Source organism: Rissa tridactyla, chromosome 9 (assembly GCF_028500815.1).
Source record: "Rissa tridactyla isolate bRisTri1 chromosome 9, bRisTri1.patW.cur.20221130, whole genome shotgun sequence".
NCBI classification, from domain to species: domain Eukaryota; kingdom Metazoa; phylum Chordata; class Aves; order Charadriiformes; family Laridae; genus Rissa; species Rissa tridactyla.
Window position 1 is genome coordinate 28326827 of NC_071474.1, and position 25408 is coordinate 28352234.

The 25408-nt window shown below is 42.4% G+C and overlaps 2 protein-coding genes across 2 annotated transcripts in view; both read left to right on the forward strand.

The window, feature by feature from the left end:
- ADGRG4 (adhesion G protein-coupled receptor G4) overlaps window positions 1-10152 on the forward strand; it is a 30536-nt gene extending 20384 nt beyond the window's left edge. Inside the window, exons 16-23 of the mRNA XM_054214718.1 lie at window positions 1123-1226; window positions 2669-2790; window positions 4231-4499; window positions 5729-5822; window positions 6881-7170; window positions 7712-7813; window positions 9185-9346; window positions 10004-10152. Coding sequence (XP_054070693.1) covers window positions 1123-1226; window positions 2669-2790; window positions 4231-4499; window positions 5729-5822; window positions 6881-7170; window positions 7712-7813; window positions 9185-9346; window positions 10004-10152 — 1292 coding nt within the window. The remainder of the gene's footprint in view (window positions 1-1122; window positions 1227-2668; window positions 2791-4230; window positions 4500-5728; window positions 5823-6880; window positions 7171-7711; window positions 7814-9184; window positions 9347-10003) is intronic.
- Window positions 10153-19450: 9298 nt separating this feature from the next.
- BRS3 (bombesin receptor subtype 3) lies at window positions 19451-23832 on the forward strand. Its single transcript, XM_054214949.1, has 3 exons — window positions 19451-19881; window positions 22489-22840; window positions 23425-23832. The coding sequence occupies exons 1-3, from the start codon at window positions 19451-19453 to the stop codon at window positions 23830-23832; spliced, it is 1191 nt and encodes a 396-aa protein (XP_054070924.1).
- The last annotated feature ends 1576 nt before the right edge of the window (window positions 23833-25408 follow it).

The window sequence follows — 25408 nt, forward strand, 5'->3', positions numbered from 1 at the left end:
GCATTGTACAGGAGTGCATCTACACAAATAAGAAGATTTTAGTCTAAGAAAAAAGCAGAAATGCAATGAAATGTCAGATGACTTCTCACAGTCACTTCAGGGGGGTCAGAGGGTGATTTGCTGTGGTCACGTCTTGGATATGGCTCAGCTGGTCAACAGACACAGAAAGATAACTGTGTATTAGGGTAACTGAGAACACCTGAGAGAGGTTTTCTCTGCAATTATTGGTGTTAGAATACCCATATTTTTTAAATCAGAAGCTTTGCTTCTGAATATGTCATGCATGCCACATTAATAGGGTCATAAATTTAATCTTACCAGGGAATAATAGAACGGTTTGGGTTGGAAGGGACCTTAAAGCCCACCCAGTGCCACCCCCTGCCCTGGGCAGCGACACCTTCCACCAGACCAGGTTGCTCCAAGCCCCGTCCAACCTGGCCTTGAACCCCTCCAGGGATGGGGCAGCCACAGCTTCTCTGGGCAACCTGGGCCAGGGGCTCACCGCCCTCACAGCAAAGAATTTCTTCCTGATATCTAACCTCAATCTCCCCTCTTCCAGTTTAAAGCCATTACCCCTCATCCTATCGCTACATGCCCTTGTAAAAAGTCCCTCCCCAGCTTTCTCATAGGCACCTTTCAGGTATTGGAAGGGGCTCTGAAGTCTCCCCGGAGCCTTCTCTTCTCCAGGCTGAACACCCCCAACTCTCTCAGCCTGTCCTCACAGCAGAGGGGCTCCAGCCCTTGGATCAGGCTTTTTCAATGCTACACTCTGCCTAAACAAATCCTCTGCCCTGTAAATATTTCTTGCCTTCTGTGTTTCCACACCCTGCAGTGTGATCTAATCCAGCACGTTTTTCCTTACCTTCCTGCTTTCTCTGTGTGCAAGCATGTAAATGACTTCAAATATTTCTTCGTTCCACCAAAGGCTTTCATCCAAGTTTTGAGGTTCTCAGGCAACTATGGAAGCTGTGTTCCTGTGTGAAATCTCACTTGTGTGCTGCTAAATGACCCTGCAATCTGTACTAACTTGAGCTCATATTCACACATTCTGCGCGCGGCAGAGCTATAAATGACTGAGCATGACTAACTCTGCTTAAAAATCCCTTTTTCTCTATTACACAGATGGACTGGGTGGTTGGAATACATCGGGGTGTGAAATGGAATATACAGATATGAATTACACAATCTGTTTTTGTAACCATCTTACCCATTTTGGAGTCCTACTGGTAAGTACTCCGTGAATCATCTCCAAAAAAGTCCTGTGGCACTAAACAAAGTCGTCGCTAGTTTTGTGGAGAGATGGGAGATTTATATCTATACAAGCTGTTAGATATCTGCAATTTTTGCCAAAATCAATAATAAAAAACAGAACAGTTATAATAATTTTTATGGTATAAAGTCCTCTAAATGTCACTTGCTTCAAGGCAAATTCATTTTACAGATGTAGTTTGTACTTCTTTGCGATGTAACTTAATCAACGTTAATGTGTTATTTGCTGTGTTGGAAATAGTGTGTTAAATTTATTACCTGTCAGTGGCAACTAATGACATTACATCTTAATGGAAAAAATAAGTTGGCCTACACTCCATCAGAAAGGGAAGCTTAATGTAAATATGGGAGATGCCATTAACTATCGGCTCTTATTTCTCTGCAATACAGACAAAACTGCCTCTAAAAGCTGAATGTCACAAAATGAGATGACTGCCTGAGAATGGGCTGCAACAAATGCAAAGTGTTAGGCAAATTCAAAGCGAACCGAGTAGATTAAAATTGTCTGATCCCAGTAGGATACAACCTCTGCAATGGGGTAAGCCCATCCCTTTTCGGATGCTTGCCCAGATTTCCCCAGCGCTCAGCACTACCCTGCTCCAAAAGGGGCAGGAAAACCCTCCCTGGTAGTAAAAATGAGAATTCTATGGGAAGGAATTTAGATGTTTCAGATTTCAGACAACTTGCTAAGGTTTCTATTCAAGCGAAGAGAATTCAGTTTGATTTTAAGATCACGCCTCTCCCGCACTGCCGTGTTAGCAATCAGCAGAGTTATTTATAGTATCATAGAATTGTTAGGGTTGGAAGGGACCTTAAAGATCATCTAGTTCCAACCCCAAAGTCACTTGTACACTGGAGGTGTGGGTTCCCAGTTTGAGGTTCAAAGTTCCACCAGGCAGAAGAGAAACTGTGGCAGGGAACAACAAAATCCTCTCACCATCGCTGCCGGCAGCGGCTGTGGAGGAGCAGGGCCAGCCTCCCCACTGATTTTTGCAGAGTGATACTTTCTGGCGATGGAGGGTCCTCCCACGTTCCGAGACATTTCGCAGGTTTGTGCGGCTCCCAAGCCTGGCAGCTGCCATTGAAACAGAGAAGAGTTTCTCCTACAAAGACAGCTCCCAGGGGAATAATTTTGGCAACATCCTGGAATCCTTGTGATTTGTGATTTCTGAAGTACAGCTTTTCTAGCTTCGCAACTTATTAGTGGATACTTTAAATACTGCCTATTTTTACTAGTTTGGATATTCTGTAGGACTATATGACATGAAACATAAAAATATTAATGGAAAAGTAGCAGTAAGCAGAATAGACATTGATTTCTTCATCAATGTGAAAATGTGGGAAGCAGTTTTCTTTATCTGTTACGGCAAACAACTGGGATTCTTTATCTTGTAAACAGGACTTGTCCCGGACACAGACAGATATCACACACGATCGTATATTAACTCTGCTAAGCTATGCAGGATGCGGTGCTTCTTCCCTGTTTTTGGGTATAACGCTGGTGACGTATCTAGCCTTGGAGTAAGTCTGATCCTTTTTCTCACATTGCTTTTAATATTTCAGCAATTTTCAGCAACTATCAGAACATTTGGTAATATTTGATGCTGTCATGCATAGGAGGGAAGACTGAGAGCTGACAGTATAAATATTGCCTTATTTTGACCTGTAACTCTGATGAAATAAGAGGGATTCAAATCCTTATGCTTCAATACAAGCACTGGTCTGAACTGTTCAGCAACTTCTATGTTCCTAAATTGCTGTCATTTCCTAAATTTACCCATGGACATGGCTAAGATACCATGTCAAGAACCTGGAATATTCCCTGTATACAGACTGTACATCGGATAATATCAACAGTAAAATAGGGAAACCTTTCTCTTCTCTTGCTCTGGGTCTTTCTTGTGTTTTGTCCTTTGGGACAGGTTTTGTGTTATACTGTGTGTGCCAGTAGCTCCTGGCACGATGGGACCCCAGACTTAGGTAACAGGGGGTGCTTTCATAATCCAGTAATATTACAATGACAATAATATTTGATGCAGTAGTAAAAAGATGATATTACGTCTCTCTCCCCTCCACCAAGTGTGAAAAACCTAGCGGATGTCCATGTATATAGAAGCTCTGCTTTTTCAGGCTGGGAGATCTGCTTCAAAAACACACTAGTGATTTGATATAAAACACTACGGTAGACACAACTGACACCACAGGAATCCAATTTGTAATATGCTGAATAGACATTTGTGCTGCTTTGCATTAGGGAATATACCCAGCGCAACTCATGCCATAACTTTGTGACTTTCCCCTTTGTTGTGGTTTGAGAAAACCCATAACAATTTATTGTCATTTAGACAATTATTCTCTCACCCAATGAGCCCTCCCCACCCGGGAAGGGGAATCGGGGAAAGCAAGGAAACATGAGGGTTGAAATATAAATAGATTTAATAGGATAAGACTAAATAATTAACAGCAATACTAAAGAACCAGTATTAATCCCGATACTAATGTAAGATATACAAGAATTGTACTCAGCCAATTCTATCAGTAGGAAGCTGTGCACCCCCAGCAGTGGACAATAAATGCTGGACACTGTGAGTGCTGCAGCTTCGGGAGGAAGGGAAGTGCTCAGGGCTCCGGCACTGGGGCAAGGAGTTCTCTGGACCACCACCATCAAGGGAGAGAGAGACTACACAGCAAACTTTCTAATTTATATTGAATGTGATGTTCATGGTACGAAATAATCCTGTTGGCCAGCCCGGGTCAAATGCCCAGGCCTCGCTCCTCCTCATCCCTGCACCTGGCAAGGCTTGAAAACACTGAGACCCTGAATCCCACACAGCCTAGCTGGCTATAAAGTAAATATTTTCACGAATTCAGACACTAGAGTCTTCCAGAAGTGGAGTTTTCCCCAGCATTAGAAGAGAAATTAGTCCTGTGTCGCTTAACCCACGACACCCTTCTTTCTAGAAAGCTGCGGAGAGACAACCCTTCAAAAATCCTGCTCAATCTCTGTGCCGCACTGCTGATGCTCAACATGGTCTTCCTCACCAATTCCTGGCTGTCCTCCTTCAACCAGCCCGGTCTCTGTATCACCGTGGCCGTGCTGCTTCACTATTTCCTTCTTGCGGCTTTCACGTGGATGTGCCTGGAGTCTGTTCACTTTTACTTGGCTCTTGTCAAAGTTTTCAATGTTTATGTCCCAAAGTACATCCTCAAATGCTGTGTTGCTGGCTGGGGTAAGTAAAGAGATTTCTTCTCCACTTCTGTGCTCGTTAACTTCTCTAAGATAGGGACGTATTTGCAGAAGTACTGAGCTAGTAGTAGAATGTGATGCACACCTGAAGCCGTAAGGATGGATTTCTTCCCCCAGGCAGGTTCAGATTAAGTTTCTTCTGCCCAGGGAGACATTAGCAGAAAGTGCCTGTAGCTCCCTGTAGAGAGATATAAGCAAGAAAAGGCAAAAATGGGTGTAAGGAGCTGCTTTCCCTACCCCTCCTGCTCTTTACAGGAATGACTTATCACGGTACCTCGTGTCAGTGGTGTGCCTGAGGCAGTACGAGCTGCCCACAGCCTTCACCCCTGCGTTGGTGATGCTCAGAGGCGATGTTGATCTCCTTCTCCAGGCCTCGTGTCCTCACCTGCCGTTCGAGGCATGATTCCCCACCAGGAGGTGGATTTGGCTTTCATTTCTAGCTCTCCTGAGGACTTCACCGATTCACCTTTCCTCCAAGCACTGAGCATCAGCAAGTTGTTTGGGAGAAACATAGCAAAAAGGACCCAAAATGCTGGCTCAGCTGTTAGTAAAGGGATTAGCAGAGGCACTGACCCAGAGCAGAATTTGGTCTGTGTTTTTTGGGTCGCCATTAGATACAGTTTTAAAGGTTGTTTTTAGGGTTTTGAATAGTGTGCAGCGTATCATCATCTCTGTCCTTAGGACTGGTGTCACACGTAACTGTCCTCAGGGGCTGCCGTCCATGATGGTGGTGTTGGAAACAGCCGTTCTCAACAGAAAAGCCAGAACTGAAAGAAATATGGGAAATGGGAAAGGAGTGGAAGGGAAGACCGATAATAAAAACGCTGTCTGGAAAATGTCTGCCTCTATGAGATCTTAATGCAAAACGCTGTGGTCTGCTTATCTTTTGACACTCTGATTTTGTAATAATCAGCTGGTTTTATTTTACCAGATTGGATCCCTTCTGGAGACGTTTGAACACTCACAAACATTTTGCAAACACAGATATTTTTAGGCCTAATCATTTGTAATTTACATAAATAAGGAGATTAAACCTGCTATGCCACACACTTAATTACACTCATTTTGGAAGGGTCTTTAGGGGTAGAGCGTGATCCCAAGATGTACATGTCTGCTGTAATTACTCATCAGAGATTATCTGACATCTTTTCTTATTCTCCATTATTTTCTTTTTCATCTAAGTATCTCGTTTTCTCTTGCCTTCCGTATTAGGGATACCGGCTATTGTAATTACTATTGTGCTGATTATAAATAAAGACTTCTACGGCAATGGATCACATTCGGAGGGCAACCCATTCAGTAATTTGTAAGTATAATACTTTCAGCTTTTTGATGGTCAACAGAGTATTTTAAAGGTAGAAGAAATAACCAGAAGGCAACAACTTTTGTCTTTTGTCTTTCCTCCCCCATCTTAACCCTCTCCTTTTAGTGGTTCTGGTTTGGTGGATCATTTTGGACTCTGTGGCACTACCTGGAGTAACTCTCACATCAGTGGACTGGGCTTGAGGACAGGGAGGGGATCTTCTGCCAGTCAACTCCAGTTTTACTGGCTGGAAAAGCTCTTTCTTTACATGCCATTAACTCAGACTGATGGAACATTCATATATGCTCCTGCCTGTTCTAGATTTCTGGTAAAACCCAAAGGCAGAATAATCGCTCTAGTATTTTACACGTTTGCTTCTGTTTTTTTAATGTCAATTCACATCACTGTCTCTTCAGCATTTCAGATTCTTTTATTTAAATCATCTCAACCTCCTCTCTTTTCCAGTGGGAAAACACTGCTTTCTTTCTTCCTTCCTTTTTTTAAAGAGTTTTATAGCAAAGAATGTTTCCTTTTTTTTTTGCCTGCTTTCTGATCACTTGTTGGTGAAGATTACCTGGAATATCTTTGCCTCACCAGAGAGGCAAAGCACCTCCATGACACCTCAGAGGGAAAATTGTTACCCATCTTTAGCAAAAAGGCAGTTAAAACTCAATAATTTATGTCTGAAGGAAAGCTAACCAGTGCGCATCTCTGTGCTATACTATTATTTAGACTCCTAATTAAGTCATATTTAACTTGATTTTCCTAAGGCAGTGTGTCTTTGTGTGTGTACATTATTAAGTTGTGAAACAATTGTCAGGTTTATTTGAATTTGACAGAAATATTAAAGTCTCAAAGTTATTGAATTTCTATAACATCCATAAAAAAGGCAAGCAGAGGGATTCTCTGAATGTCCTTACTGGGAGAAAGTAACTGGCATTAGGGAATGCCCCTTACTAGGTATTGGAGGACCATACGGGAGACTTATTTTGGATACCAGGATTCATTAGTTTCCCTGCTCACCAAACTCCTTATTAAATACATACTTCCCTTTCTTGCAGTTGCTGGATTCAAGAGAACATAGTGTTTTACATCTCCGTTGTGGCCTATGTCTTTGTAATCTTTTTGACGAATACCGCCATGTTCATCACTGTTCTCCTTCAAATCCACTCCGTGAAATCAAGGACACAAAAGAGATCCAGAATCTGGAAACGGGGTTTTCTCCAAGACCTCAAAAGCGCTTTCAGCTTGATGTTCCTTTTGGGCTTAACTTGGGGCTTTGTCTTTTTTGCCTGGGGAGCAGTGAGGATATTTTTCTTGTATCTCTTCAGCATTTTTAACACCTTGCAAGGTAATTTCTGAAGGAAGTACTTCTATAAATACAACAGTTTAGGGCTGCAGAATAGAAATAAATTTGTAACATCATGTCATTCAAGCACAGGGGAAGAGGAGTGCTCTTATAGCTTTTGTGTCAGAGCGTTCAGCTATTTTAATGGGAAAGCTCCCTTGCAGTGGGATGAGAGTGATGTTTAGATAGCACTGCTGTGATAGATATACTATTAAAGGCACAAATTCATGCCTTTGAAACATGGGTCCCAATAAATGCGTCTTTTCAGCAGCTGGCACAATCCTTTTCATCTGGGCATAAAAACGGTTGATAGAATCTACAGTGATTTGCAGATTATTCTTATACCAAATCTGCAGAAAGCCCTTTCACATGCACAAAGGACTCTCGGTGCAATTCTGGGCCAAGATGATGTTGGCCCAGGGACCACCTCTGTGCCCATCCATAACGTACTGGTAACTGAGTGGCATACAAAAAGTTTAGAAAAGGGACAGCAGGATGGAGAATCCGCCTGAAAACCTGTGAATTTGTCCTCTTACTTCTTTAGGGTTCTTTATCTTTGTCTTTCACTGCCTAATGAAGGAAGAAGTAGTGAAGCAATGCCGAGTACACTTTTGCTGGGGAAGATGTCACCTGAATAATTATTCTGGTAAGCATTGAGGGGTTTTCTTTAGCTTAACTCGTAAGTCTTTGCCGGCTACTGGTGTCTCATTCCTTCTACATCAAGAAATAAGGCTCCCCTCAATAGTCTTTCTGCATTGCATTGGATAATTGTTCTTTAATAGGTCTTTATCCTCTTCCATTACCTGCCTATAGGATATGATGATGGGGTGACAGCATGTAGTAAAAAACGTAGATTTCCGAAAAAGATTTCAGCTTGGTCTCTGATTCTGCTCTCACATGCCATTCAGTGTCCCTTTATGTAAGTAGTGTTTTTGGTGGCTTTCCAGTCTTCATAAAGCTGAGATTCAGAAACATATGCACGATATTGGACATACTAGTAGCTATTTTTTATGTGCAGGAGCTGGGTTTGCTCAGCCTGGGAGGGAGAAGGGAGATATAATTGCTGTCTTTGGCTATCAGAGGGGTGGTTATAGAGAAGAGGCAGACTCTTTTTCAGAGATTGACAGCAAGAAGACAAGAGGCAATGGACACAAGTGGCAGCTAGGAGAATTCCCATTATGCATAAGGAAACACGTTCTTCATAGTGAGGGTAGTTAAATAGGTGACATGGACCCAGAGAGGTGATGGAGAGAGTCTCTTTCCTTGGAGTGTCAAAATTCGGCTGGACTGGTGCCTGACCAACCTGATCCAGTTCCTTCCAACTGAAATTATTCTAAGATGCTTGTATCTACCAGCTCAGCAAGAAATAACATGTGCTGTGGCTTATTCTGGGCTACCCCAGTGATGTTGATTTTTCACAGAAATGTGGAAGAATTTAGTAACTGCAGTACCTCTGTGTATCTACCAGAATTAGTTGATATTATGCATGGGTATAACACAGGAGAAGCTAAATCAATTGGTTTAGTTTTTTCAGGAAACCAGACTAAAAATTCTGTACAAGCACGTATCTCCTGTACAGAGTAGTCCTGTGCACTGTGTGCTGCTGAGGAATATGTAGCTTTCCATTTGCAAAGGGGGAATTCAGCTCGAAGCAGCACACGGAGCGTTCTCCCTTGGGCACGATGCTGTACGATACAATAAGGATAAAGCTGCCGTTCCTTTCCTCTGCGTGCCTCCTGTCTTCTTCGGTATGATCTTATCCAAATTACTAGATTTGGGTCCCCAAAGGGGAAATAGAAGACTGAATTGCTGTTATCCAGCCCCACCTGCACAAGTGTGACAGAGCTCGTGTAAAAATTAACATCAGGAATTGCACATTGTGTGGCAGAGCTTCAGGGCAGGTCCAAGGATGGCAGAAGAAGCAAGCGCAGACCTTTCTCCTCCCTGCTCTCTAGTAGTTTGAGATGTGACACCTGTATGGAATTTTATTCTTGTGCCTTCCACTCTCTGATTTCAGACTGCAGTGGGTCAGGTGGAACTGCTGGATCTATACCAAGGCATTTAAACCACACCTCACCCTCCCAGCGTTTGTGGAGTCTAAATTCTAATGGAACAAGTACAACTTTCAATGGTTCAAATTTCCTTCCCAAGACTTCTCCGGATGGAAATTCTAGGATTGGTAAGAAAAACAGCATGCGTTACATAGACTAGACTGCAAGAGGTTCCCTGTGGTGACTGTCAAATCCCAACCAACGGAAATAAATAGGAAACCTTTCCCTGCTTTGTCTCTGCCAGACCTAATCTGGGGGCTAACGGCTGTGCTACAGATGGCTGTTGCTGTACTAAGGAAAGTAAAAAAGCCCTTAAGATCTGGGTATGGCTCTTCTCCAAAAGGATGGGAAGTCTCTGCTCAGCCTCCACCTTAGGCACCGAAGAGATGTTCTGCCCTGTGCCAGCTGGCTGGCATTCTCACAGGAGAGCACTAGAGCCTACCTCATGTGTTCCCAAAAGAGCAAAGATTTTGGGGACTACAGAAAGCTGAACAGGACCTGCTGTGAGCCTGTTTAATCCAGAAGAATCCCAGAAGAATCCCAGCAGGAGGTTTTGCCTTCCAGGGTGGAGAAATTGTTGCAGACCCATATTCTGCAAAAGGGATGCCTTTATAGGAATTCTGACCTGAGCACCAAACATTCCTGGTTGTTTTTGGAAACACACTGATTTCTGTTATTTCTCCGAAGACATTAAACCAGTGAGTTCTGCATAGACAGGTTTATTTTGAAAGAAATTAAACCAAATTATAATCATGGCAAATTTTCCCTCATTCTTTTTTCCGTAGCTGAAGTTCATTACAACCCGAGCGCTGTACCTCCAGACGACGGTGCGACCAAACAGCCTTGTTCACGAAGAATACTACCCATGGATACAGACCGCACTATCCACAGAGAGCAAGATTTTTTCACTGATACTGAATTTGTTTTCTTCTGATTATCTGATGATGATTCTCTTTTGCGGCATGTAGAAATAAACATTGAACTAAATAATTGCTTTTCGTGTACAGTTATCACTCTGAACACAATTATAGAGCTAAAATGTCCCATGACTCAACTCTCTGGACTTTGGTGGAGTGACAGTACTGACCACATAAGGATTTGGTCCCCCCGTGTTTGTGAGATTAACATTCCATTCCTCATCGTTAGCCCTTCTCTGTCCTCTTTATTTCTCTTTACACCCTCCTGCGATCCCTCTGCTCTCTTCTGCATCTGATACTTCTCCTCAGAACCTACCACCCATACTGCTGAGTTTCAAGTCATATTTTTGAGCCTGTTGGCATGGATATCTAGGCTCCTCAATCAGTATCTTTCCTTACTTTTTCCGAGATGGACTTTGATCAAGTTACACATTAGGAAACTGGACTCAGCTTTCCAAGATGTTCCTTTCAGTTGTGTGTTTTTATTTTCCGACGTGCTGGCACTGCTGTCTTGGACTTAGATCTCTAAAGAGATGTCAATGTGTGTTTAGATGTCTGACAACGTTGTCCAGTACCTTCAAATGGAATGCGGAAACAAGGAAAATTGAAACTCCCACCTCTAAAGGGTATCCATGTGTACAATAAAGTTTTCAGATCACCTGTCCTGCAAATAAACCAGACCAAGAGCAGATAAAACCCTACCATCTTTGCAGGTGTCTGCCCTTTAGTAATACTTTGCTGTGAATACAGCAGGAGGTAAACTCCATTTCATAACATCACAAGAGAGACTTAACTTTCCTCTCTCACTGAACAGGGGCTTTATTTTTCAACAAATGTGTTTGAACCAGTAACTTGCCTGCTCAATCGAATCCTAGTTTCAGTTTTGAATGCCTTTCTCCGTATCATTCAAGTAAAGATTTTTTGATGCTTGCTAATATAGTAAAATAGTAACCTGTACCGATGACAGAGAAGCAAAAAAAATATAACCGAGTGATGTCTTAGAGCCGGTGTGTATGATAGCAAATACAAAAGGCTCTTTCATTCTGCGAATAACTCCCACACAGCAATTAGTGGAAAAAGATGAGTATTTCAATGTACAGTAGCTACAGCCAGCCTACTTGAAATTAGACAGATCACCTTCGGTTCCTTGGCTTTCTGGGAGAAATGTTCGCATTCAAAACGTGCAAACAAGTTCCACCTTTCACCCACTTGTTTACAACGTGAAATTGCTTTCAATGAGAAAGAAATTGAGTATAAAGTACAGTTTGATATGTTGGACCCTTGAACTATCATCCTCTGCTTGTGTTCTTTATTTTCATTAGCAAACTCCTTGTCCCACAATCTGTGGCTGAGTATGAGCTTTCCTGCTTTGGGATGAGATGCGGGATGCGCTGGGCCACGGCGCTGGGTGCCAGAGCTGTGCCTGACTCCCCCTGCCCCCCCCACCCGGCTGCTGCACACCCAGGGGGCTGCCAGGGCAAGGAGGGAGGTCTGGGGAGGAACCAGAGCTTCAGTCCTCCCCCGAGTCCCTTTTCCGTCCGCTTGTCTCTGCTACGATACCAGTAAGTCTATGGGGATGGATGGTCTGACCCTGCTTCCTCCTCTGCCTCCTGCTTTGACCCTCACTGTCCTCCTTCCCACAGTAATTCTTGCTGCGTACACTTTTATAGGACAGAAGGCAATAGGCTTAAATCTAGACTAGACATTAGGTAACCATTTCTAATTTTAAGGAATAAGTGGTCTAGAGTGCAGATGGAATTGCCATCATTGCAGGTCTTAAAAAACCACTCAGAGTGATAAGACAAATATCCGCCAGAATAAGTAAAGTTGATTTTGCCTTAGGGCAAAGGATGGACTGGAAGACCTGTTGAAAGCCCTCCCAACTCTATTTTCTATTCCTGTAATCTAAAATAAAAAGGCAGCAAAAGAGGATCAATACGAGAGCAACATGAGACTGGCCTTGTCTCCTGCAAACTGTAATTGTTATATTACATTCCTGATAAAAGACAAAATGTACCTTGATTTTCTCAAGTTTTTGCTAAATGCCCTCATAACATTATTAAATTGTTAGGAGCAACAACGAGTTGGACAAAAGCTGGACAAGGAGTGAGAAAATTGCTAGAATACTTAAGACTTCTCAGGCTGCCAAGAAATGGCTGGAAAAGCCATTTTTTGGGCAGATCCATCAGCATGTTTCCTGCTTTGGAGGTGTAACAGCAGGCAGAAGAGCAAGCTGCACGGCGTGGAGCAATGTCTGGTCTCCTTCCTTCCTATTGATTGTGGTTTTGGTTTTTTTTCTATTCAAAAAGCAAAATCTGGAAGTAAATTTTTAAAAACCTGTCAACTTGCTTATGCAAAATGCTGAGCGCTATTTGTTCTGGGAAGGCGGTTAGCTCACTTCCACTCTCCATGATATGCCTCAGGTCTTTTCCAGCCAAACAGTGTATCATTTATGTTTCAAGCATCGCATTGTTTAGGTTGTCAGTCGGAATGAAGACGTGTAATTTTCTTTGGGCTGAAATAATATCTTCCGCCCCGGCACCATTACATTTGCTCTTCTCCGACGTATCTCCGCCGACATTCTGTCACAGAATTGAGCGTTGATGGTTTGCACAGGGAGAGGACGTGCACAAAGACAAATCTAATAAAAAATTGCGACGTGCTTGTGATTCACAGCCTGATAATTTTAAACGATTCAGCAGCTTTGGCGTGAATGTGACCTGATGGGCAGCAGCGCGTTACCGGGACAAGCGCATCCTCCTCCCCAATCCCTTGACTCTGCTTGCTCCCCGAGAAAACAGCCATCTAAAAGCTCCTTTGATTTCTAAGTCATTCTCATTTACTCCTAGATTGCTTATTCTTGGCGATGCATACACCAGAAAATGCATGCTCTATTTTAAACCAATGAAAGAAGTATTTCTGAAAGTATATTTATCTATGAAGACAATTATTTCGTGTCAGATCTCAGTGGGTTGTTAACAGTAGGTTAGACGATGCGAAAGACATAAAAAACGATAGTAAAAACACTGCGCCAGCTGTGGTGACTTGGGCAAAACCCTCTCCGTTCCCATCTTGCTATTTAGACCGGCACAAAACTCCACCACCATCGTACCGAGTCAGTCAGCGGATGCAGATCCAAGGTCAAGGCAGCTCAATCAAGGGTCCCCGGAGACTCTTCATGTCTCCGCATGGACAAGTGGCTAAAGCTGTCTTAATGGCAGGGACTGTAGGGGTTTTTTGTGTGTGTATGGTTGGACTTGATGATCTCAAAGGTCCTTTCCAACCATGAAGATTCTATGACTCTATGATTCTAGCTGGATGTATGCGCAGCGCTTTGATAACCAAGTGATGGACAAATATTACAAAGGATGCCAGTTAAAGGTCAGTGCAGCTTGTTTTTCTTCTGACAGTTTATGAAGCTACAGCAGTGGTTAGCAACACAGGTTAGCAATACTTCCGCCCAAGATGTATCATTCTTTCTAAATTTAGCAGGCAGTTATTATTGGGACAACGAAAGAAACGGCATTATGGGTAGGGATTTGAGATTAAAAATCAAAATACTGGGAAGATAATTACCTATTGCATAAGATGATTGTTAAGTCTTAATGCACAGTACTCTCTGCTTTTAGGCACCAGAAAGTATTTAGCATGTAATGGCACTTTAATGGTTCTAAATTAAATGTATCGTTGAGCGTTTCAAGGGTGCCCAAAAGAATTATGCTTGCTTTATTATTTCATTGCCTGATTGTTCCTGTAATGGAAGAAATTCAAGGATACATTCCAATGTTTATTCTTCTCTGTCTTCTGAGGAATGACACCAGTATTTCACCAGCCATTCCCATAGTGAAGCTGGCTGAGGGAACCCCTGGAAAAGGAGGCTGGGAGGGATGCAAGAATGGAGGAACAGGATAAAAAGTATTTGGAGCCATTGATTAATGGCAGCGTTTGAGACCCCGCCACAGGCAGACTGAGTCCCACTAACTCCACTGAAGAGTCTGGATTTTAACAAAATCATTGTAACAAAACCAGAAGTTGTTTTCTTAGCTTTTATCCAAGAAGATACCCATCTTGTTGCTGTGTCACCGAATGCTGCTCCTGACAGCTCATCCGAACTGACCTTCCGTCTCATCCGCGTTACCCTGAGGGCTGGCGTGCTGTTATTTTTCTCATGGACACACTAAGTCTTGTGGTATTTGACAGTGTAACTGGAGAGTCATCTTCAGTTCCAAAAAACAGGGCCACAGTTCCAATTAAACATTGCTGCAGGATTTGATGCCCTGAGTCCTGGTGCCTGCACAGCTCCCTCTGCCCTTGCTGCAGAATCACACAGGTGACAGCGAGACACACCCAGGAATAAACCAATGTATTTTTCTCCTAAATGGCTAGTCTTTGACAACGAACGCTTACGCTCTGCTACGAATGTGACACAGCCAAGGAAACTGTCATGAAAGTGTCCGAAAAAGATATTTTCCCTTTTAATAGCTCAGTAGTTGTTTTGTCTCCAACTGCTGAGGACATTGGGCAATGGTAAAAAAAATCAAAATACGGGATGGAGAAGATGTTCCCACTTAGTGGTGAAAAACATCAGAGTGGCAGACACTGGAACCAAGCTTTTGCACTCACAAGTGAAGAAATCCAGCACGGGCAGTGCGTCACTCCACCTCCCTCCCCATTTTCTGACGCTGGTCGCTCCGAAAGGGATGCCCGGCCAGGTGGGGAGGTGACGTCCTCTCTGTTCGGGACTCAGATGGAGCGCACGGAAATGACTCATCCCCGTTCTCGCAGTAGGACAGAGCAGAACTGGAAGCAGCCCTGGATGTAGTACTAATTTGCTCTAACCATGGACCGCTGTCTCTGACATTGGCGCTCGCTCCGGGTCTGCATCCAGGCTTTCCTGTTTAATACTTGCCTGCCTGAACACTAGAAAATCGATTGGAAAGAGTCACACAAGTCATGCAGCCCATCAAATGGCTGGCAGATAAAACCTTCATTCTTACTATTGATGTGAGTTATGATACTCTTTGTCCCCTTGTCTTGCCGTCACTTGTCACGCTATTGGCAATTTCAATTTCCGGAGAAGACACTAAAACTGCAACACCAATGCAAGTCAGGAACAGGGCAATGACACACCCCCGTCCCAGAGACTGTCGTCTCTAGAGCAGGGACGACTCTTCCCAACACAAAGGTGGCAAAGCCAGTTCAGAAAACAGCAGGAAGAACAAGGTATTTCAGATAACATGATTCTAGTTAGAACTGCAGAGTCTAGCTCAGAAGCGAGAGCTGTCAAAGGACTCTGGGTTAGGACTTCTTGATGGAGCAGCAAAAAGCCCTCCTTCACCTTTATGTCAAAAGAAGACAACCCAAAAGCGGAAGGCTACTGAGATTTGCTGGAAGGGAAAGATTTACCCTGATCTGGGCAGACTGCTAGACTTCAGATCAATTTTCCACCTCCAGGGAGGAAGAAGAGAAATGTGCCTGTGGTTGGTGACCCCACGGCAGAGTCCTGCTCTGGGCACGGGGACAGCAATCAATCAGGCTCGTCTGTAGAAGAGATCTTAGTCGGAAAAAAGCCTTTTATAAGAGAGGATGCCACAACAGAGTCTACCCAAATTCAGGACCGGAATAGCCAAGCTGTTCCATATCTCTCTGCCGTTAACACCCCAAGAACATAAACGTCAGTTCGCTCAGCGGAGAGACAGAGAGATGCATCAGCCAGCAATAAACAGATGGTGAAATTGCTAGGAGAGACAATTAAAGCAAGGGTCGAAAATGAGTTTGAGGCATAAAAGAAGAATTAAGACAACTAAATAGTTCTATGTAGAAATGACACAAACAATACCCTAAGAAAGTGAGTTAAAATAATCCTAAAAAAAAACCCCAGGCTGGCTAATATAGCTGTAGTTCACTGTGTATCGGTTTTGTGTTCTAGCACTCTAGCTACAAAGCATTTTGACGTATTTGTATAAATACTAATCAATTCTGCATGACCAATGTACACTGAAATAATAAAAAGGCGCTACCCCAAGTAATCACAATTTTGGAAAATCAATTTCTTTAATGGGAGTGAAGATTTTGGCTGTTTTCACCATATGTTGGCTTGGTGCAGAGCAAATGGTTCCGAAAGAGATTTTTCTGAGTGGGTGACACTAGGCAGCACATGGAAATGACTTAAGTCAGCAGTCACACTGCATTAAAACAGAAAATTTGCATTAAAAATACAGCTAAATGATATACTCTTGAGTATTTTACTTGGGGTTTTTTGTTGTTTTGGGTTTTTTTTGCAGCACAGAGTTCAAAAGGAACATTCATTTTCTGTGAAGGTTTTGTGCGTTTTCTGGTATTTTAAACAATAGCCAGAATTACCCAAATTGCTTTTCACCAGAAGACAGAGCTCTAAAGGAGTTGTTTACTGTTTGGGATAATGAAGCCATTCTCTTCCTTTTCAGCTGGATTTGCACAACTGAAAGCTACCGGAATCTCTCTTAAAATCATGGTGTGTTTTCTCCTGCCTCGTTTTTACCTGTGAAGAGCAGACAAAATTGAGGACAGCAACACTGAAATTCTACCACCATAAGTAAATTGCTTATTTGATGTTTACTATCTGTCCTTCAGGCTTTTGTTGGGACTAGAGAATATTATTTTGTGTGCTTTTTCAAAATAATATTTTTCATCTTCTCAGGATCGACTAAGACAACATCTTATGCTCCATGGGGAGAGAACCTGGCCAGCTAGCTGAAACCTGCAGTAACGCAAGGACTGTAGGAAGAATTGTGAGAAACGAAGGAGCTTCCTTCTGCCAGATTCCCCCAAGGAGGCAGAAAGCTGGGAAAAATACAATCTCTCAGTAGAAAGAGACAACCAAGTAGAATTTCATGTTGCTGTGAGCTGGGTTAGACATATTTACTGTGGTTCATTCAGGAGAGAGCAGGGAAAATGTGTCTGTGTTTGCAGGTAATGCGGGCTTCTGAAGTGTGAAGCATCAACTGAGCATCCAGGCTCAGATACATAAATTCGGGTCCAGTTTGGAATAAACAGCACACGAAGTACCAGGAGTAAACAGAATTTTAAGCCCTTGCCGCTTTCTGCGTTGGCTTTCATCTATGGCACACGTTGGTGTCCTCAAGAGCATTAAATACAGGTTGGGAGGTCTGTCACCTTTCCCTTCATACCTGAGTCACCCCCCAAACGAAGCGTTGGGAGCATCTCGTAGCTCAAGACTCTCCAGTCCTCTGGATTATCTGACACAGCAGGGTGTCAGTTCAGGTCCTCTATCCTGCCGTATGAAATGATGGAGAGACAGAACAAACCAAGCCTTAGAATTCACGCTGTCAACTCTAATCTCTCAGATGGCTCCGAAAGCTCTGGGACTGTAAGGGGTTGGATCTATGCTGCCAGCTGAACTTCGGTGCATCAACCAACCTCTAGAGCAATTCAAGGCAAGTAATGAGTTCAGTAAATTCCAACTTCAGCTAAACACCTGATGTTTCATTCAGATGCCACCTTTGAGTATTCAGCACTTGGTGGATAGCAATGAGTTCCCAATGTTTGGCGACACCCTACTTCTCCTATACAGGAAATCTAAACATTTTATGTAACTATCTGACATTAAGCTGTCACAATCTGCTACAGTTGACGAACTTTATATTAAATATAATGCACAGTACTACGCCAGTGTGGGTGGACAACATAATCGGGCATCCTCAAAGGCACCTAAATCTGTGAGCAACCTACATACTGCGCCTGCATAAAAGGACATTTTATGGTTGATCGTGACAAGAACTTCTCTTCTAAAAGCACTTTCAAAAAATGTAACTGGAATTTTTAACTCATGCATCCTTTTTGTTTCTGGGACTCCTTCTTCCACCTGGCCACAGTATTGGTCTTCCATCCGATCTACCATCTGGTCTTTCACCACCCGCCACCTATGGCATAGCTGTGATTGCAAGGGTTGGGACTGAGAGAGGGAAAGTTAGACTTTTCATGAGTAGTACTTAGAGGAGCTTTTTTAAGTAAATGAAACAAACTCGATTTTATGTGTCTGAGTGTCTGTGTGTGTGCAGCTAAAGATAAAGGGACTTGGGTATAAGATTGCTTTTGTGATTTGAGCAGGGTACCTTCTCCACTCGAACGTTGCAGCTGAAGAACAATTGGGAGGAAAAAAATACTCCAGCTACTGATCTTCATTTTCAAGGCATAAAGTTCAGACCTTTGACATCCTTTCCACTTCCGTTATTTAGAAATGAGATCTTGGGTTTCTTCATTTCAGGAGATTTAACCTGGTAGATCACATTCCTTGTACCTTAATTTACATTAAAGTTAGTCAAGGGTTCATCATGGAGCAGTTTCATATTTGACTGTTGACTAATCTAAAGATAAGAAAACCCATAGTACTAACATGTTTGATGAGGTAGCATCATAAAAAGTTATTTTTCTCCCAGAAGACTTGAATCACGAGTTGTACCACCCAAAGCCAATACCTACATGGATTATTGCAAGAGAACAGGCTTCCATACAGCGACTATCTATAAACCTGATCAAACTTCAGCATAAATTGGGCAAAATGGCAAAAATTTGCCATTTTGATGGCAATGGGACTGTTACAAGGGACAAACCTAAAGTTTAATGTAAGGGTTAGCAGGATTCTGGCCATAAATTTCTATTTTATGTTGCCTTTTGGAAGGTCACTGCATTTCTGTGATGGCAATGCTAATCCGAGCATAGACAAGCACAGGCTGTCTCTACGGCTTCTTCAACAAATACTATATATATTTTGAGGTATTTTATCTGCCATTAAGGTACACTGTAGAGTTTTATGTTAAATTAGAATGTCCTACGCTTACCTGTAGTAGTGAGAAAACTATTTCAGGTTTTCATTTTATTTCCTTTTTAGAACATTTTGAAAAACATTCAACATTTTCTAGATAACACGCAAACCCTAGTACTACAGTAATTACAATACAGTATTTATTTGCCAGATACTTCAAAGAAAAAAAAAAAACAACCATCATTTTGGCTAATATCTTTAAAGAAACCCCTTTTCTCTTTTTTCCTCCTCCCTCTCTGCTCCACTAGCTGAAAAGCCAATAAAAAAATTCTCCACCTCCTACACAGTTCAGAACAAGATCTGTGTGCATTTCTCCTAGGCATGTTTTGAGACCCAGAAGGGGATGAAAGTAGTTAATGCGCACCGGGAATCTCAATTTCAGGCACAGATCTGTACTTTTCTATTGACCTTGCTGATATGCTGCAAGATAAATATTAAACAATTTTTTGATCAATTTAAGTCCAGCCTGGGGAGAAGAAACAGTTAAAGAAATGTCTCAAGTATACTTGCATTCAGCTAATCAGACTTTGTGTGCATCTACAAATGGTACAGAACTGAAATCAATCCTTGATAATGAAACCACAAACGAAAAATGGACCGAAGACTCCTTTCCAGGATTAGAAATACTGTGCACAATTTATATTACATACGCTGTGATCATTTCAGTGGGTCTCCTTGGAAATGCTATACTCATCAAAGTCTTTTTCAAGATTAAATCAATGCAGACGGTTCCAAACATCTTCATCACCAGCCTGGCATTTGGAGACCTCCTGCTTTTATTAACTTGCGTGCCTGTAGATGCAACGCGGTACATTGTGGATACCTGGGTCTTCGGAAGAATTGGGTGCAAGCTGCTGTCTTTTATCCAGTTAACCTCAGTTGGAGTCTCAGTGTTTACCCTGACTGTTCTCAGTGCTGACAGGTGGGTCTGATGTGACTGCTTTGCCAGGAGATGCCGCAGGTGTGAAGCTAGAAATGAATAAAAGAGCTGAAATGACGATTTTGCACAAGATTAAACAGCACATTGTAATAGACTAAAAAAAAAAAAAACCAAACCAAAAAAAAGAACGCTCTCCCATTTGATTTTAAAATGTGTGTTAGAAAAATTGGAGCAGTTCTTTTCAATGGAGTGAAGTGAGAAAGACTCTTAAAGTCTTTTGACCTTTTATTAGCTTGAAGTACAGTACAGGGTTTTTTTCTCAATTGCACAGAAAAGGGAAATTGCTTAAGGCAGGGAAAAGGCAGTATATTGGTGCTATCTAGTGGTGCACTAAAGTAGTCGGGGAAGATGAAAAATAAAACTGTGAAAACGACTGAGTGGAAATCCTTTGTCCTTTGCGCTCGGCGAGGCTCTAAAATCCCAGAACATAAAAAAGATTGACATGTGGGGTAAAAAGCCAAAAATAAACACAGAACAGACTGGGGGAAAAATTAGTGACTCTCATATTTTGATGGTTACGGCAATACTATAGTAATTGTCAGTGTGAGATAATATGGCGCAATTTGAATATTTTATCTTATAGTTCTTAACATCTTTTCCAGAGCTATTTTAGCCCAGCGGTCCTGAAGTTAAACTCAGGTTACAATGAAAGCACCAGGATGAGTGCTCCCATCTGACTGCTCTCAGGAGCTGCTGAACAATCGGCACTTCTTTTCTGAATGAACAAAACTAAGATGAGATTTCAGTTCAATCAGCATAAGCATGAAAAAGGAGCAGAAAAACCCAACAGGAATTTTAGTATTAAGAAAGCAAAAGATTTTCATCTTGTATGCCAGCAATTAGGGATTGTATGTGACAGCAAGTAGTTCATGTGTGCAGAATTTAAGCAATGATACTGTTACTGTACTCCAAAAAAATCCAAGCCAACACATGAATGGCCACACTGGGTCAGATCAAGGGTCCATGGAGCTGTAGCATAAGGACAAGAAAAGACACATAGGAAGAACAAAAACCACTATCCAACTTATATCCTAAGTCTTCAGATGACCTCCTGAGCAGATGCGGTTTCTCTCTATTTAATAACCTCAAGGGATTTCTCTCCTAGACCCTTGTTCCGCCTCTTCTTGAACTTGTTTAGCAATGACTTTCGCTGCCTGTTGCACAAACAACTCCTTGTTTTGGCTCTGCACGTGGCTTCAGTTGATGGCCCTGGCTCTTGTGCCAGCAGACAGTGATCCCTGTCCATCTCTCCAGGATATTCATGTTATTTCCATCCTTGGTATGCTTTTTTTTTTTTGAAATAAGGTGTGCAGAGCAGCACATGTTGTTCAAGAGTTGCATGAACGAGATACAGGTAATTGCATAACAGCCTTTTTTGCTCTCCATTGTTTTCCTAATAATCCCTAACATTTTTCTTTTTTGTTGTTTTTCTGGGGTTTGGTGTTAGTTGGGTTTTTTTTTTACTACTGCTGAGTATTAAGCTGATGTTTTCACTGAACTATCCTATCTATCACAGCTCCAAAGTCTTTGTCCTGTATGAAGTCAATTCAGAATCTATAATCTTGACACTTGCTTTTGTATTTGATTCTTCGTGGTAGCTGCTACGTAAATACTCCATGCTACATTTTCACAGGGTAAACGTAACTGAGAAAGCTCAGAAAGCTCAGTCATGTGCACAATGCCAGACTATCACGTTCCAGTATGCTAGAAGAGCTCAAAGTCAATAAAACTGGTATTTATTTGATAAAGAGCAGTCCAGCTTGCAGTTTGCTAATTAAATTTGCCTAGAGGAGAAAAAGACCAGATCCTCAGCTCGTGAAAAACGGTACAATTAAGCTGCCTTATCCTCTGAATCCTTTTTCACTGCCTTTCCTTTCATGCCAGTCTTGTACCCCCTGGAGGGATCTCTTCTTTCTGCATCATGGAGACTCCCTGATACTTGGGGAGCAGGGTGTATTGTGCTCCATCCACCTTCATGGCAGTCGGTCCTTTTTCCCAGTCCCATTTCACACAGATTTTCACCCATCTATAGATTTACCCAGATTTTCTCACTTGTCTGACTCAGTCCACGTGCTGCAGAATCACAGCTGGGAATCAACAGCAGTGCTAGCTCCTGGTTTATTAGCATGAATGAATACCGGAGCACTGCACTCAGCTGGGATCTGAAGAACATGGGAGAAAGGAGGGGTGTATATGCTTGGTTTCATGTATTTATAAAATAGTTAACCTGTTTCATACCTTTGCCAGTTTTTCATACTAATTCCCTCATTTACCTTTCTAGGCAGTGCCATAAAAATAGGAGAGACGATTCCCCTCACGGATCCTAATCCAAACAGTAGAATTCATCTTTACTTAGGAAGGCTTTAAATGACAAGCCCTGCCAGCCAATTCATTAAAATACATGCTTAAAATTAACTTTTACATTTCCATCATCATTACAAAGAGCTAGTATCTGTTTTTCATTTCCAAGATGATCTTACCACTCTCTGTTTAGTGAGAACTGGGATGGCTTTATCCCCAAGAAGTTTGCATTGTCAGTGCCTGCAGTGTTTCCGCATTCATTCTGACAGTGATGTTGGTTGGTTTTAGGTACAGAGCCATCGTTAAGCCCTTGGAACTGCAGACTTCGGATGCGCTCCTGAAGACCTGCTGTAAAGCCGGCTGTGTGTGGATCGTCTCCATGATATTTGCTATCCCAGAGGCTGTTTTTTCAGATTTGTATTCTTTCAGCAATCCTGAGAAAAACGTAACTTTTGAGGCATGTGCCCCCTATCCTGTATCTGAGAAGATCCTGCAGGAAGCTCACTCCCTGGTTTGCTTCTTAGTGTTCTATATTGTACCCTTAGCTGTCATTTCTGTCTACTATTTTCTTATCGCCAGAACTTTATATAAAAGTACATCCAACATGCCAGCAGAAGAACATGGTCATGCCCGTAAGCAGGTAAGCTGTGATCAAGCGCTAATGTGTCCAGTTTTCCAAAATCTATCAATCATGCTGATTAAGTCTGAATACTTGAGCACAAAACCTTTACCTGGTAATAGAGTAAAAAGCTCCATAAACTCAGCCAATATTAGCAATCCAAATTCAGCTATGCACTTAAGCACATGTTTATGACTCATTAATTTAATTGTGAGTGTACCCTCTTTCCTAAAGAGCGATGGGGTTTTGTTTTGCGTAATTATGAACTTATTGAACTCAGGAGTTACAACGTTGACTTGTAAACAGAGACCTCATCCGTGTGAGCTGACACATTTAACTATTGTACTTTTATATCCTAATTTAGATGAGATTGCCATGTGATTTATAATGGAAAGGGAATGTGCTCTGCACTGGAAATACTTTGGTAAAACAATTACAGAATCACAGGAAATAGATTTCTTTTTCTATTGGTTTTGGGTTTGATTTTTTTCCATTTTGCTTTTTTGGTCACTAATGCATTTAGACCCCTTTGAAAATCAGCACCAACTACATAAACACGTGTTACTAATTGCTATTAATACCAAATATGCATTATTTTCTCATAGATCGAATCCCGCAAGAGAGTTGCAAAAACAGTGCTGGTGCTTGTTGCTTTGTTTGCCTTTTGCTGGCTGCCTAACCACATCCTCTACCTGTACCGCTCTTTTACATACCACGCTTCTGTAGACGCTTCCACCTTTCATCTGATAGCCACTATTTTCTCCCGTGCCTTGGCCTTCAGCAATTCCTGCGTCAATCCTTTCGCTCTTTATTGGCTGAGTAAAAGTTTCCGGCAACATTTTAAAAAGCAAGTCTCGTGCTGCAAGGCAAAACTTGGAAGGAAGCCTCCCAGTGGTACCCACAGTAATACACCCACCAGAGCCCTGTCCGTCACGGGCAGCACGCACGGCTCAGAAATCAGTGTTACACTGCTAACAGATTACAGCATCACAAAAGAAGAGGAAAGCGTTTAGTCTGTCTGGGATGAAGAAGGACAGAAACTGAGCCTTTGCAATCAAGCCACTGCTAGCGGGAGCCTGGAAAAAGGCACCATGCCTTGCCCTGTCTGTGAAAGCATTTTCATCGGGAGCTCCTCTTTTTTTTTAAATATACAATAAGGAAATCAAACTGTGCGGGAGAAGCTGCAACAGCTGAACTTTCCAGCATAAGCTCAAAGGGATTGTTCACGTTCCCAAGAACGAACATGGATCCCTAGCTGGAATTCCTGGACTGGGCAGGACAGGAGTCAGCAGAGTTGCTGCGAGAACTGGCGTTGAGGATGGTTTAGTTCTTGGTGACTCGTTCTTTGACTTGTGACTGAGAGCTCCCTCTGTCAAACACTCGCCTCTGCAGCAAGCAAGCAGAGCCACCTATCTTCATAACACGATCAAACAGGCAGATCTTTCAGTTATTTCTTTTCTTGCCCCTATTGTTAAAAATTGGTAAGCCCATCAGAAAGCGTGCTAAAATTAAAGCAAGCTAAGGTCTGTAGTACGGTGTAGTAAAAAAGAAAAAGCATTATGGGCCAGATCCACACCAGGCTTTGCTCTGCCGGTGACTTTGAAACTCTCAGTAAGAGCTGATGGCTGGGTGAAGGGGTGCCTTTCACAGTTGCTAAGGAAGCCAAGGGAACCAGCAGGTCATCATCTCTCTTCAAAATCTATAACCATCTTCAACCACGCTTGTAAAATTCTTTGCAATCTATGGGGGAAAACATCTCAACGGTGCAGAGTTCTGTATTGTTATAGTGATTTAACATGAAGAAATTGGGGTGGGCGTGTATCAGAGTGCTGGTTGTGATTTGCGGTGCACTTTTGAAGTGAATTGCTCGTACGTCCCCTCCTGCCTTACTTTGCTCTGTCTCCCAGAGTGCTGTGAGTGCACAGCCTGGATTCCTCTCAGATTAAACCGCACAGCCAATCCACAGAACTAGACTAGACCAAGTTTGAATAAAGCCCCCAAAAGTGTATGGCGGGGGCGGTCAGATTAACCATTTCCCTCCACGGATCCACTCCTGCTGTAGTGTACGTGGTCATATCTCAGTGGGCCGCACATTTTCAACCATGCTGGGAGAGCTGGATTTCTCTATTGTACTAATTTTCTCTTCTTCAAGTTATTCAGGTAATATCCCTTTTTAATATTGGGATATACTGTCTTTATGAGATAGGCCTTCTAATCTCAAATCCACTGATTTTATGACTCTGCATGGAGAGGCAAGTCAGGGACAGCCTATCATGGGCAGCCTGCGCATCCCTAAAAACTGCTGGTGGGGACTCGCTTCCCATCGGGAAATACAGGAAGCAAGTCTTCCCACCCCACGTTACAAAAATGTTGAATGACACTTATTTTTATGAACTTTGTGTACCCTGCACCAAAACTGTGTTCTGTGGGAGTGGGCGACAGAAAACACAGTAGATTTTCCATCGCTTAAACTAAGGGACTTCTAGCTCAAAAACGAATTTGTGCATTAAAGTATAGAAGAGAGGTTGCAATATATGAATTAAAGAAAATCGTGCTGTCAGTCACAGAAGTTTCAATTTTAACTAACCC